Source organism: Melanotaenia boesemani, chromosome 2, assembly GCF_017639745.1.
Source record: "Melanotaenia boesemani isolate fMelBoe1 chromosome 2, fMelBoe1.pri, whole genome shotgun sequence".
NCBI lineage: Eukaryota > Metazoa > Chordata > Actinopteri > Atheriniformes > Melanotaeniidae > Melanotaenia > Melanotaenia boesemani.
In genome coordinates this window covers 22,309,520-22,325,309 of record NC_055683.1, presented here as the reverse complement: position 1 = coordinate 22,325,309, position 15,790 = coordinate 22,309,520, and the positions used below count along the sequence as shown (strand labels likewise).

The 15,790-nt window shown below is 36.7% G+C and overlaps 1 protein-coding gene across 1 annotated transcript; it reads right to left on the bottom strand.

The window, feature by feature from the left end:
• Window positions 1-209: 209 nt before the first annotated feature.
• Window positions 210-11,722, bottom strand: LOC121633732 (somatostatin receptor type 5-like). The gene is made up of 4 exons (XM_041975935.1): window positions 11,415-11,722; window positions 6,042-6,758; window positions 5,595-5,939; window positions 210-4,881 (listed from the first exon to the last, which is right to left on the bottom strand). The coding sequence occupies exons 2-4, from the start codon at window positions 6,711-6,713 to the stop codon at window positions 4,807-4,809; spliced, it is 1,092 nt and encodes a 363-aa protein (XP_041831869.1). The 5' UTR covers window positions 6,714-6,758; window positions 11,415-11,722; the 3' UTR covers window positions 210-4,806.
• Between the last annotated feature and the right edge of the window lie 4,068 nt (window positions 11,723-15,790).

Genomic DNA, 15,790 nt, shown 5'->3' with positions numbered 1-15,790 from the left:
AAATAACAAAATAACATTGAAAATGATTATCCATACAATGATATCTTCAAAGCACAAAACACAATTTGTTGCATCACATATTGATTTTTTATTATTGTGAGACTACTATCACCATGGCAGTGAGGATGGTATGGAAAAAATGTCAGAATGGATTCAGCACACACACACACATATATATATATATATACTCACATGAATGCAGTACATATAATAATTTAACAAGAAGCATTTTTTAGTACGTTTTTTTTTTTTTTTGCCTAAACCTAACCAAATCCTAATTGTAGTTATTTCAGAAAAAACAGTTATTAAAACCTATTTTCCCATCCTGTTTCTACTACTGTACACAAATATAATTTAAAATGGGTAATTAGACCAAAATGAAAATAGTATCAGTTTATTTACATCTCATATAGAGGTGTAGAAACACTCCATTGGTTGGAGAGTTATTAGATGGATTTAATTCCTACTGACATCAAACAAGGAAAATTCAGAGCAGGTATGTGTGTGTGTGCATGAATTACTTTGATTAGGCCACTGAGTAACAAACATTCTGTGTATTTTCCTTTCTGTGTACTTTTCTTTTCCTTTCACTGTTGACTTTTCGCAGAATTAACTAAGACTGGTTTAACTTGTTCTTTCTGTTTGATAATGACACTGTTTTCTTTCTTTTGACATTGAGGTCAATGATACAAAAGCAGCATGACCATAAACAGCCAAGGCAACCAGAAGCTGCAGACTGCAGAGTGTGTTGTTACCCACATGACCTGCCATGAAAGCAGGTTGTCAGTAAACTAACTTGGAATAAGGGCATAACAGATAAGCATAATAAAAGTACACTGTAAAGAAATGGCAGAGGAATGTGTCTGAAAAATTGTGAAAAAATATAAAAGCAGTAAATAAAAAAAGTATTTAATAAAAAATATAAAAGTATTTAGGTGGATTTTACTGCATACAGAGTTGCTATTTAGTTTCATTGCATAAAGTGGAATTATTGAGATTCACTGTTATTTTTTTATATGAAGATAAAATCTTACCATAGCAGTACATGTTGCATAATGTTTTAAATAAGCAAATTATAAGAAATCAGTATCCATATTTTTGTAATGAATTTCATATTAATATGTCACAGCTGCATATCTTCATATTACACATCTTATCTGTTTTATGATAAAGCTGCAGCTGTAAGGAATGCCTTTCTTTTTGCTGGGTATATTTCTGAACAATAAAGGAGTTTAAAGTGAAGCTTTTAAGCAGTTGGCCTATATATTTAAAGGTTTTATTTTAACACAAACTTTTGTATAATCATTACATAAGTCCAAACAAGACATTTTAGATCCTAAAACTAAGCAAACAGGTGCAGTGCATGAACATCAATTAGTTCTAAAGCCCATACCAAAACCACCATCCGATGGGACACCAACGCCAACCTCTTGGATGTTCTACATTTTATATTTGACACGGCCACTTGAAGCAGTCAACCTCAGGGCTGCTTGTGTTTCTTCTCAGTGTTTCTAAGACATTAAACATGCACCAATCTGCAAACATGGTATGTACTTAATGGGATATGTGTAATTCTTTTACATCACTCAAAATTCATACCATGCTTGTTTTATATCTTCCACTACAACTTTTAATACATTTTATCTAAATGGTAGATTTTTGGCTATAATTAAAAAAAAAAGGTTTATGCTACTTGTAAATGTACTCTTTCTTTTCTTTCGAAAAATAAAAATCCTTTATGAATAACAGGGAATTACTTTAAAACATGAGACAAACTTTAATAACATTGTTTCAAATCACAGTGTGTAAAAATGTTTTGATTTGCACTCACAGCTCTCAAAGGAATGTATTATCAGCTTAACAGCACTTTAGCTGCTAATTAACTTACTAGATGAGTTAACCTTCGTTTGTTGCATGCAAACCATAATTACTGTTTTGTGTGTTTTCACACTATGTGGCTAATTAAAAGGTATGAATAAAGACAATAGGTGCGTTTTTGAATGTGTATGTTAAAGGAATAATCCAAATCCATCCTTTGAAGAACTGGTTCAAATATAAAAAGAAAAGACAAAAGAAAAACAAAAAAAAAACCAACCAAACAAACAAACAAACAAAAAAACAAAACAAAAAAAACTGCGAAAGCATGGCAAGCTCAGTCTTCAGAAAAAAAACAGACTAAGAAGACTACATAATATGGAAGCTGAAAGGTGCCGTCCTTGCATGATTTCTTAACACAGTTTTCTCACAGGATAACTTATCTCGTTATTTATCTTGTTGTCTTGAGTTAATGGATTATTCAAATGCAGTCTCGGAAGGGGACTATAGCTGTTCCTAGTCCATCCCAGAACCAACCCAGACAGACAAACATTTAATCAGACTCACACTCACTCCTAGCGAGAATATAGAGATTCGAACAAACATGCCTTTGGACTGTAGAAGGAAGCCGGAAGAGAACCACATAGTTGGAGAACATGCTAATTCCACAAATGTTCTTCCCAGAAATGACTTCTTGTTTATATATAAGAATTATAAAAAAAACAAACAAACAAACAAACAAACAAACAACAACAACATTATATACATAAATAAATTATAGTAGTTTTGTGGTCTACTGGGAGTAGTGTTGGTTTCTAGTTTAACTGCTGTAGGAATCATGGATTCCTGCAGTCTGTCTCTGAAGGGGCTCTGTGGGGCTGTCAGTGCTTGGGTGTGGGACGGTGGGGAGGGGAGGCTGTCCTTCTACCTGGATGAGAGCTTAGTCATTATCTTCTTCTTTCCCACCACCTCAGTTAGTGGGGCATCCCAGTTCAGAGCTGTTCTGTACTGGGATGCCTCAGTACAGTCAAACCACCGTCAAGAAATATCCATCACTGATCAATACATTTGATTTTACTCCTATCAAGTCTGACAAAGGCTGAAATTGTAACGTGTCTGAATATTAAGTTTTACCAGCAATCATTCACAGAATTACACATGTACACCAAAACAAACTTTGTTTTCTCGAGACGAGATAAAATATGCTGTTATCACAAGAAAGCGGTCCACTTCATCTTGAGATAATAAGAAAATTAACTTATCTCGAGAAAATGATTTAAGGAGAATATTAATCGAGCACAGCGATCAATCGGCTTCTGTATCATCACCCTGAGCAAAACATTAACAGTCAGCTTGCAGGAAACCTTACATCTCTTCATTTGACACAAGCTTCTGGTTCTTTTGGTTGTTTTTTATATCTTTGTTGCAATAAAACATTTTTTTCAAATATATACAAAAAAAAAAAAAAAAGAATAAATTTGTTCATTCTGAGAGATAATTACATTCAAGTGCAAAGCTGCCATCGCTGTGTTTGGACTGTAAATTATAAAGTGCACAGCCCTGAAAAAAACCTGCCATTATATTGATAAGTTACAGTGGCAATAAACATTATTGGGTACATGTCTACATAAAATCTTTGTTTTCTTCAGGCACTAGCTTTACACCGAAGTAGCCATGATAAATTCAGGATGAATATACATGCAAGAACTATTTGCTTATTAATAATTATTAATTGTAGTTTCACTGGACCTTACTGGTTAGTTTTTAAAACAAGCTCAAACTATAGATGCTGTTAATATGATGGGCTCAAATTACAAGTATAATGATATAGCAGTCTCGGTGAAAAAACTACACCATCTCATCGATCAAAGGTAGAGATGTAAAACTAAACAACTGCAGAACAACGCTTGGCTGAGCTATTTAAAGGCATTTTCACATGTTGCAAACAGTCAAAACGACAACAAAAAATATACAGCCTCCCCAGATTAAAAAAAAAAAAAAAAAGAAAAAAGTTTGGCCCAAGTACATCTGCAGTTTGGTTTGGTCCACATTTAGCCTTGACTTACGGTGCAGGTTCCTTATGAGTGTGGAAGTCAAAACTCAGCCAGATGAATGGCTCACAAAGAAATAGCTGTAATCTATGTCCAGGCCAACTCCACATACTTCTTCCCCACGCAACACTTGCCATAACCCATGTCCAAGCCAAAAACTGACATCTGGACCACAACTGGACCACACAACACTTGCCAGTATGGTAACCGAGCCGTGAGTGCCAAAAGTAGCCCAGATTAGCCCCAAATGTGCTTGCTATTGAGGTCATTACAGTAACCAAGAGAATGGTTATCTTTCCAGTTGTGGCAATACAAACTAAACACTTATAAGTACAATGACCATGTTTGACATAAATAATAGATATTTTAAATTGTATGAATAAAAAAGTTGATTTCTGATAAAGTCTTAGGAGGAAAGAAAGAGTGTTACATACTGTAACTGTGTCAGTTCCACTTTTTATCGTTTACGGGCCAGATTCAGTCACATTTTGCACATGAGTTTCTTAGTGCAGTGAACATGTACACCTTAGTGAATTTGTCCTTATAACACAACAGCATTGGCAGTAAGTTAAAATGACAGAGTCTCTTGTTGAAAGACCAAACCTGAAAGAAATTATAATGAATTATACTAAGGTTTAGTCTCACAATTATATTACACCATCACATAAACTAAAGTTTCTTCCACCACAATAAATCTGGTGAAAAGTACACATATATATATAAAAAAAAGAAAAATGCAGATATTAGCAATGAATGCTATTTGTGACTGCTTTTCAAAGATACACAGCTCTTCTGGTCCTCTGCTGAAATGCCCAAGAGAACCAGGATTGAAGCACAATGACAGGAAATTCCCAGTCAATAAAAACCCCAGGGGGTAACTTGTCCAAGTTCCATATGGTAGTATGTTAGCACATGTTGTTTCAGCTCAAAACCTCAGCAATTACAGGCCATTCATCACAGTTTTTGGGGTGAAAGGTTCTCTGTCAGGGTTAGTAATAACTTCCATCTCGACGATCTGCAGAAACAATTCCAAACACAAAAGAGATTAGAGTTTAATTAAACATAAAATCAGAAGTAAACTTTGACTTAAACCTGATTCTCTCAAATTTAACAGTATTATTGTGTTGTCATTATTGTTTACATGGATATGTCCCATAATTTGGCCATATCTGGCATATGGCATTAAATTCAGAATGTTCATGTATTTTTTGGTTTTAACATTTGATGTCTTAAAGGTATTCTTCATAAAGCATGGTAAAGAGCCACTTTTCGACCTTAAAACTTTGCGTTACGGACTCGTTTGGCAATGTGACATCTATTATGCGCACTTTCTTAAGCCATACACTGAAAAACTGCACTATGCAACTTTTTCATCTGGGATGCTGCGTGACGCTGCAGCTGAGTTTCGCTGTGCACACGCGTCACACGCTAGCAAGCAGATGCAAACAAACCGGCTGTTTTGAACGCACAGCGTGGCTGATTTAGCAAAGAAATGCTAGAGAGCGAGGAAACAAAGGAGAACCAGAGACAGAGCAAGAGATAAGACAAAGACTCTTTTTTAATGTCTGGACAGAGCTCAAAGTACAGGTAGGATGCAAGATGGATGCTGACTTAGCCATCGTTGGGGGGCATGTCATTAATAAAATTGCCAAAGTTAAGTAGTGCATCTTTAATACTATTGTTATAATATGTGTGATCCCTAAGTAAGAAAATTTGATGATGGTTTACCTTGGAAGACTTCTGTCTTGTTGTTGGAGTGTCTGCAGTGAAAACACTGTTTGGTTTGTGGAAACAAAGCACTTTCTCGAAGCTTTGCTTTAAATTGTCAGAGAGCAAACCATATAGGAATGGGTTGGCGCAGGAGTTGACGTGGGTGAGGATCACCAGTGAAAAGTAGATTGCAGCAGTGGTCTTGGTCTCAGGGATGACATAACTCAGGTTGACAATGTTGGTCGTATAAAAGGGCAGCCAACAAAGTACAAACACCGACACGATGATTAACACCATGCGTGTCACTTTACGCTCTGACTTGCGGCGTTTAGTCAGGCCTGCACGAACACCTGCTGACTTCATCTGGAAGAGAAGACATTGAACAAGATTTTGAGAATTTCACACAATGCAGAATGTAATTACCCACCAATTTAAGCCAAAGACCAGACTTATCCATTCAATTACCTTGATGACAATGAGCAGGTAGCAGAGGGAGATGACAACCAGAGGGCCAAAGAAACCCAGGATAGAGGTGTAAAGGATGAAGGTAATAGTCCAATACTTAATTGGTTCAGGCCAGCTTATGTTGCAGGTGTTGAAATTCTCCTGTACCTTTGAGAAGATGGTGAGCGGCAACACCATCAGAAATGACACGACCCACACCAGGCCGCTAAAGATCTTGGCCACTTGTGGCTTCCGCCATTTGGCACTTCGAATGGGATAAGCCACAGCAAAGAAGCGATCGATGCTCATCAGTGTCAGGCAAAATGTGGAGGCAAATTGGCTCATGCCATCAGAAGTCATACACACTTTGCAGAGGAAATTTCCATAAGGCCAATAAGAGAGTGTGTTGTTTGTCCCTATGAAGGGGATTCCTAGGATGTAGAGTTCATCCGCCACAGCTAAATTGAGGATATAAATGTTAGTTACAGACTTCATCTTATTGTAGCGTGCCAATACATAGATGGCTATTGTGTTACTTAAAAATCCCACAATGAAGACAATGGTGTAGATAACTGCAGTAACTTCATTGAAGGGCATAGGAGGGAGTGTGTCTGAGATATTGCTGGTGGTGAAGGACTGGGAGAACGATGTGCTGGTATTCTCAGGCATTAATGTGCAGTTGAAGTCATTCATCTTGGAGTGAATGCTGAAGTTCCGTGAGCTTACGGTAGAGTTTATCTGAAGAAAGAAAAGACAGACATGCGCATGCAGTTATTATACATGATGCTTAACTCCAACTAATACTTCAGTTAACCAGGATTAGACATTAATCTGTGCTACTTAAGAGGGCACATTTAAGTCACTTTCCTAATCTCTGAGACTGCGGAGTCCTAGATTAAGCTAAGTAAACCTGGTGATAGTAAAAACCTGGAATGCCCTCTGAACAATTGATTTAAAAAAGTTATTCAATAAATAATTATGAAAATAAGCTATTTGAACAAGTTGTACAACACAATGTAAATATTTAAAAACCCTAAAACTGCAACTGAGACAAAAAATTTTGGAAATTTGCCATGAATACAAAGCAAATCATAACAGAACCACAACTTCATGTAAGTCACTAATATCTGTTGTTTATACATCTAACGATGCTGATATTTTTTAACAAAGGAAAAGAATTTAAACAGGTAACAAGATGCAGCCCAAAGTCGATGTGATGCCTCCATTCCTGCAGCAGCATCTCCATCACCTCTCAACTCAAAAAAAAAAATGGTCATCCATGAAAAAGTGAGCCAAAAAAATTTTCCCAGTAAAGAAAATGCAAATATCTAAAAGGAACATGAAATGAAAATAAATTCTGAGTCTGAAGTTTTGAACAGAGAGCTATGATGCAGAAAAGAAAGACATGGGACAACTGTGATGCACCTTCATGACAGAATACTAAAGTATAAATCTGTTTTTATTGAAATATTCATGAGTGTGTTTCAATGACTACAAAAGTTTTTTACAACGAGGCTCGTTTAACTCTTCAGTCGCACAGTTTTTATTTTGTACATAGTGTTTAAGCATTCTCGGAATCCCATGCTTTGAAGAGGAAGTTCCCATTGAACTGTCAGGGCATGTGGCCAACATTTTTTAAAAAAAGAAAAAGAATTCAAGTTTTAATGGCAACTTGGCCTATTTAACTACTGTCATCCTCTTATAAAGTACAACTTGCCATTAAAAGAAATGGCATGTTGGCCTCATGCCCTGACAGTTCAATGGAAACTTCCTCTTCACTCCTGGAAAGCACTTGCTTACAGAGCACCCATATGTTCTCCAGTGTGTATGGTGCAAAGGTTGAGAGATTTTCTGAGGCAGGAATTCTGAGAATGTTCAGATACCAAAACCACCATGGACCGGTTCAGAGACAGGGCTAGTTCCAGACTAAAGTTCATGCTGGAGCTGACTTAACTCAGTCACTTGCAAAGACTTGGCTTAAATAAGTCCCAGTTTTAGATTTTCTGGACTAAACTAAACCTGTTACAAGTGGGATGATTAGACTAAGGTGGTTCTTAAATTAATCCTTAAAAGGGGGGGGGGGGTTAACTTCTGCTTATGTATTTTTGCTGGGGGAGTATGAACTATCTGGATTATTATGACCAACATGCACTACAAAGGCCTGCCACAAGACTGCTTGCAAACAAGAGGAATCCACTGATTTATTTAGTTAAATAACTTTTCAAGAGCACTTTATATATATATATATATATATATATCTTTTGTATAAAGAAAATGCTTCAGAGCTAGTATCTGCTTGAGGAATGATGAACTTGCACTCAAAGATGTTTTTGGAATGCAGTATTTCAGGTAGATAAGCAGCATTCAGATGTGGAAGATGTCATTGGTATTTCACTGCTTTCTATTTGATTGTGTTTATGTACAAAATAAAAAAGTGTGACTGAAGAGTTAAACAAGGCTTGTTTCAAATGCTTTTTGTAGTCATTGAAACACATTCATGAATATTGCAATAAAAACAGGTTTTCAGATTTTCAATTGTTTTTTTTTTAATTTAAGCCACTAGGCTACCACTCCCCACAATTCTTCCAAAAGGCCTATGTATAATTTAATGGAAGTGATGTCAGAGTATAAATAGTGATGTACATGAAGTAGTTGAGCATTATCATTTGTGTTGTATTCATGGCAAATTTCCAACTGTTGCAGTTTACGTGGTTTTTAAATGTTTACGTAGTTTAGCACAACTTGTTCAAATAACATCTTTTCCTTTTTATTGAATGCCTTCTTTTTGTCTCTGCCATTGTTCAGATGGTGTTTTTGACTCCATTCTGGGTTTTTAATTATCACCAGGTTTGCTTAGCTTAATCCAGGACTCAGACTAACTAAAACAACCTTGAACCGAGATTAGGAAAGTGACTGAAATGTGCCGGCTTAACTAGTACAGTTCTTTTTTACTCTACGCCCTCTGTAAAACTGGCCGTATTTATATCTCAACAGGCAGCATTCAGTGCATTTTCATGTCTGGTAAAACCCAAATAAATGCCTAACTTTAAGTACACCTTGTTTAAAAGGCAACTTTTTTTCTCCACTAGTTGGGCTAACCATAGATGTATATAGGTGTTTTTTTTTCACATTTTAAAACCTGTTTTACATTTTGACAAACAATCATGGTTGTGAATCGATCCTAATTCAACAGAAGTTGAATCTAAAGTGCAATCAGCTGGTCAGCTGGTTTCAACAAGTTAAGACCCAAACTGATTCAGCTTCTCATTATTTAACTCTTTATGTCCCATCACCTCTTATAGGAGCTGTGAAAATGACAAACATAATCACCTAAAAAAATTAAATAATAAAACAAGATAATGATGTTTATTTCCAACTAATTTAGACCCAAATGTTCACGATACAAGAATAAAAGTGTATTTTAGTGCAAACATTAATGTTTAGTAATGATTTGGTTGCTGAAGGCGATCAGTGGCATCTGTGTCCATTGAATCATTGTTAGCATAGCGTCATCCTCTATCAAATTTGGGGGAAAAAAACAGGCGAGGAAAGAAATTTCACATTTCTCATTTATTTTATTGCAATTTACTCAGAATCAAATCAAATTTTGACATTGGGAATACATTGTCTTATTTCCCTAAAGAGACATTCAGAACATGCATGTGAACTGTAATAATGTGGAGCAGTTCTTCATTTACTGGTCTGCTTTTTAGCTGCTTTTTCTGAAAATATGATCAGGGCTTAAGGGATTTGAAACAACCAACATATCCTGTGCTCATGGAAAAGATGTTTCAGAAGGGTCAAATTATTGGTCTGCATTATGCAAACAAAGCAAGGAGGAAACCTTCTGCAACTGGGCTGAGAACTATCCAGCATGGTAGTAAACTCTGGGAGGGTAAAGGTTAAGCTTTGTCTTTGAGGAAAAAATGTGTCAGAAAAAAAAAGCTGAAATATTGTGATTGGAGATTACTTATATATTTGGTGAATCCAATTATTTTTTTAACTTACTGCAATGTGTAAACGTGAAAGTACATTTCATGGTATTGGGACCTGCAGCTGCATATCCTTCAGACAGCTGCTTATTAGTGAGTATCTGAAAAGAAAAGCTTGAGCTTACCAGGGAGCATTGGACTCTGGAGCAAAGGAAGAAAGTCATTTGCTTTAAGTTCAGATTTATCCTGTTGCACCCATCATTCCCAGTGTCAAGCCTGTAGGGCCGCTTTATAATCTGGGGTTACTCCACTTGCAGGTTCAGTAATGTTATGTGCCTAAATAATGTGGTCAGCTGACTGGATAATCAGGTCTTTCCATCATTATGTTTAACTGTTTAAACAAGTGTTTAAAGAATATTTTACACATTGGTCCAAGTCTTTCATTTTCAGTACAAACCAACAATTAATATAACTCTGTAGGAAAAGCAATGTGAAGGTGAATATGTGTGGAAAGGTGGTCCAAAAAAATATCGCCTTGCCTTTATTCACATAATTAACAGCAATGAGCAGTGACCTACACTCATTTAATTAATTGATGTTCATGCAGCTTTTTAGTGACTCACCTGGACCTTTATATATGACCCTTTTGGCAACCTGTCAGCCCTCCACCCTACTACATGTGATTCTCTTAATGCGGGTTTAGCTAATGGATGGATAATTGTCTGTTGTCAGCCGTTGCAACCTGAGGCTGTGAAAATGTGTTGCAAAAATAAATGCTCTGGCGTGCAGACTCACTGAACCGCGCTCCAAAACACGGGAGTGACACTCAGCCCGCAGCACGTTGTTGAGAAGACAAACAGTTGAAGCCCCTTGTCATTGTCAGACTGCACACACAGGGATTGACATTTTGCCCACTAAATAATAATAAATATAACAGATTAGAGCCCACAGCCACAAGAGCCATTTTAAAATGTTCACATGCCTGCCTGATTCCATTCTTATGAATTATCACGATTAAACTTTAAGATTCGTGAACATTTTCCATATTATCACACTAGGTCATGGGAAACCATTCAAGGAAATACTTTCTGAGTTATAGGGAGCTCCCTTGGTGATATAAGTGGGGATAAATCTGCATGACCACAAGCGAGAATTCCGTGGGAATGAAATATAAACGCGCTGAGACAAGAACTTATCAACAAAACTGTGGTTAACATGATGCAGGGTCTGTTTGCTGTCCCCTATCACAATACCCACAGGTCATTATACTTTTTAATAAAGCAGGGATACATTTGATTTTATGTCATTTCATTAAATTCATGGATGAATTCTAATTATATGTATCCATTTATCGTGATCAAGCCAATTCATTTAATTTGACAGTTTAATATTTAGCCATCTGTTGAAAAGGCAGGCATTGAGACAGGAGAATAATAATATATATTTTCATTTTCTCTCATACCGTCGCGTTTGTAGAGAGGACTTTGAACTGGCTCGTGCGCTCCCGTGCGCCTCTCCACTATCCAGCAAAGTGATGCGCGTCTCCTGTACTCAGCTCTGGAAACGTCCACTTTTGCTGCTTTTGTCGTCCACTCCCTGAAACAGCCACCACCTCAATCTCGATGTTTCATTCTGGGTCATTTTCCTGATGTCGGGGAGCAGAGATTTCCATACTGATGTGAAAATTAATTTTAGTAATTTTCTTTAAGTGAATTAGTAAAGAAAATCCAACGCACAGCAAAACGTCCTCTTGCGCTGATGAAAAGTCCATCAGAGTCATGCAGTGCCGCGACGCATCATTTATGCACAGAGCGTCACCCAGCCTTTTGGATGTTAAAGTCCCACCCATAGGTGGCTGCAATCCACCTTACAGGCAAAACCAGCTTTTTAAAAGTATGCGCCGGTGTCTTTCAAATCCTGCCTCACACAAAATAATGAAGATACATTTTTATAATACTGTGTGTGACACAGAGAGAGGAGATGCGGTTATGCCTGAATAAAACCATAGAGAAAATATTACTTTAATGTTCCCCTTGAGCACCTGAGACAAAAAGGGAAATAAGAGAGAGTTGTGAAAATGTGGAGGGAGGATGAGCTTGTGTGTTGAGGGGGGGATATTTGATGGTAATTGTCTGGGAAAGCTTAAGCCATTAGTTTTATGTTGCTGCCATCCAGGTCAATGCAGCGTTAACAACAGGCTGCTGCACACTCAGTGCGCCCACACAAACAGGAAATCTCCCATTCATCTCTCTCATTGGTGTCATGACTGCATTTTCCATCAGTCTGAAAATGTGGAAGAAGTAATAGTTGGAAGTTGAGGATGTCTTGTGATTTATTAGCACTGTTACATCAGTACAAGTCACATCAAGTGGGTGGTTTTATGGTGCTTATGTTTATTTAAGTATCATTGCTGAGCACAGGGGTTTGCCCTGATGGCACTGTGGTGGTACTCATAAAGCACAGTGGGATAACCAACCAGGATATGATTTTACTCATGTAGAAAATAAATCTAAATTTCATAGTGAAATCTGACAAGATGGAAATGTGGAAAAGGACCAAACCCTTTATTTACTCCAAACTTAACTATCTTCACCTTAATTATTGCTACAGAAAGTGAAGAAATGCTCCATTCTGTGCACCAAAACTATCTTGTGGGCAGCTGTTCAGTGTCATCTGCCTGGTCCTGTGGCTTTATTAACTAAATAGACCCACTAGTGGAATCTTTTATCTCTGGATCTGTATGGGCTTCACTTTTTCTCTCTCTGGATTTTCATGCACTCTCCAGGTTAACACAATTTTAGCTGTTTAAATGACTTGAATGTACTAATAGAACCTCATATATTTGAAGATCAAACTTCCTGTTAAATCCCTCAGACTCACGTCCACAGCAGATGTCTGTCCTCTCTGTCCCTGTCCTGTCTCAGTCAGGTGACAGAAGTGATAATTATTAAGGCTTTTTTTCTTTTTCATTGATGATAACAGCTACAGACCCAACAATAACAGAGCTCAACATTATTAAATGACATTAATCAGGGCTAGCAAGTGTTTTATTTGTGAAGGGAGCATCTCCTTTATCAATGATAACCAAGTTTTTGCTGTAAACTATCGGAAGTTAGTGACTACTACGCTCTTTCAAAATTAAAAAAACAAAACAAACAAAAAAAATTCAGGTATATCCATTTCAATCTCAGACTCACAGTGTGTCGTGTAACTGCTAATGCAGTCTGAGTGACGATGGTAAACGGGCTGTATTTTGGCTGCCAGGACTTCAAATAGGAAACTTCCGGACATTGCTAAATACAGCTCAAACTATCACTAACACCAAAATCATTAAAGCCAATAATAAAATCAACATATTTATGTTTTTTAGGGGCTTAAGAACATTTTAGGGTGGCTCTAGACCCCCTAAAATGACCTAACGAAGCCCATGGCTGCAGGCATTACGTTAAATGTACCTTATCTAAAACATCTGAACTGGACATTAAGAACAGCCACATTAATATAATAGGCCCAATGTTGGTGTGTCAAAGGTATAACTGGATAAACAAATTTGATGCATCACAACCTACTGTGATTATTGGGAAGTGCTGATGCATGTGTAACAAGGTTTTCTAAATATTTTGGAGCTTCATTGCAGATAGAAATCACTAGAGCTGGAATAAACATATACAATGATCAATAATGAGTTAATAAGAGATATGTGATTTTAGCTCTATTTTATGTAGTAAATAAACTATTATCTGTAGTGATATGTCTTCAAGTAAGTCTGAAATCCCTCTTGTTTTGTACCATTTTCTGTTTATGTGTTTACATTTATGTGAGTGATGTAATATCTACAGAGATCACTCATCATGAGAGTATCTATATTTGTGTACTGAGGCCGGTATTGCTATGAAACGACACATGTTCATGTGTTCGTGCACTGTGGCAATCAAGGCCCCATGCAAATATAAATGTAAAATGAATATATTTATATTGTTTTCTACTATAAAGTGTTTTTAAATATTTAAATCTGAAGTTGATTTCTTATGAACTAATTTTTTCTTTGTTGTTGTGGTTGTTATTTTTGTCCATAGGGACATTTGTGTCTGAAATAAATATACTACATACTGTAGTGTGTGATGACATTGTCTTTTGAGACAGACGAGAGAGAACACATACAGGTTAATAGTTTCTGTTCTCGGATACTTGACTTAGATAATGCAGCTGGCTAGTTTTAAATGACATTATGACAAGACACAAAAATTTTCTCCTCACAAAACTGTAATATTCTTTGTCCTTGCTCTCTGTCTCTTCTTGTGCTCAGATGAGTCACTGTGGCTTAAAGCAGTTGGCATGTCTCCTGCATTTCTATATTCAGCTTTCTCTTTCTGTCTGCACCGGGATCATATCAGAGTGGTGTCAGTCACTGACTTTGTCTATCTGACAACAAAAAGCTGGCAGCTATCAATCTCTATCAATGTTTACAAAGTCCAACTGATGCATGTGCGCAATAAAGCAGCCCCAGATGTGGTTAAATTAATGTAAAAAGGATTAGAGGTCTTTGTGATTGTGTGTGTGGAGAGGGTAGATATTATTAAGACGTGTGGCTGACACAGTGCCTTAAAGCAGATGATAAGGAAAAATAAAACCAATGATTGACAGGATATACAATTAGTCATGTGTCTCCTTGTTTACCTGAGTGTTTCCCTTCACTGTTTCCTCTGCACTTCACAAGATAAATGACAGTGAAGATGAGATGGCTGTGTGGACAAACCGTGATGACCCACAGCTCCCATCAGTGAATCAAGCTGTGAAAATTTGTATCTATAAACTCCGGCATCATGGAAAGAATATACAATGTGCTTAACCCTTCTCCATTCTCAGTTTAAAAAGAGATACAAATACATACATACAAACTTAGCACAACATGTAAGGAAATTAGTGTTTTGTTGATTTGTATGTACCCTTTAATAATACTTTAATAATAACAATTGGCATTGCTTTATGAATTGTTTAAAAGCTGTTGGCTGTTGTGGCTGCTTATGAATCTTCTACATGCTACTGAGGCCATTGACATTGTAAAAATGTGTTTATATGTGTTGTTTTTCCTTATTACTGTGGGACAGTGCAATCATCCACTTCACCAAGCAACTTAGAACAAGAGTGAATACCAGCAGGAGAATGTTGCAGGGGATTCTGGCACTTTTTGGGGGGGGGCTCTGCTGACATGTTTACCCTTGTTTATCATTCCAAAGAACCACGATCCCAGTTATACTTTATTGTAAACAGGACTATTCAGCCTTTCAAACAATGTTAAACAAAATAAGGATAGGTGTTATTAAAAGGGAGAAAAAAATAAAACAAATTCAAATCCCCTTTTCTTTTTTGTGCTAAGTTAATATTTCATTATGTTTTTAATTTCCTTGGAGAATTTATAATAATTGTTTATGTTGTTTGCTTTTTTTAATGGTTAGATTGTTTTCCACATGGCAAATATATCAGTCATCCAAGTGGTAGGTTTCCATACACAAATCTCTAAGAAGATACAGTATAATGACTCAAAGTGTGCCCTTCCAAATGCTAGAGCAGGATATTAATAAAGGGTTAAAATCATATCATAACAATCACATATTTGGTCTCACTTGGTTGGAAAGAAATCCATGTTGAACCAGTCAGCAAGGGTAATTATTTGCTTAAAGCTGTTTGCTTTCTGCTTCAACTGGCAATTAAATGTGAGAAGAAATAGTAAAGTGCGAACAACAGGAAAGTTGACCAGATTCTTTTGTTTTTCTTGTGCCTGAAGCAGTTAACAAAGCCATTCATCCCCCCACAGACTCCAGATGGTGAGGTGGCCTA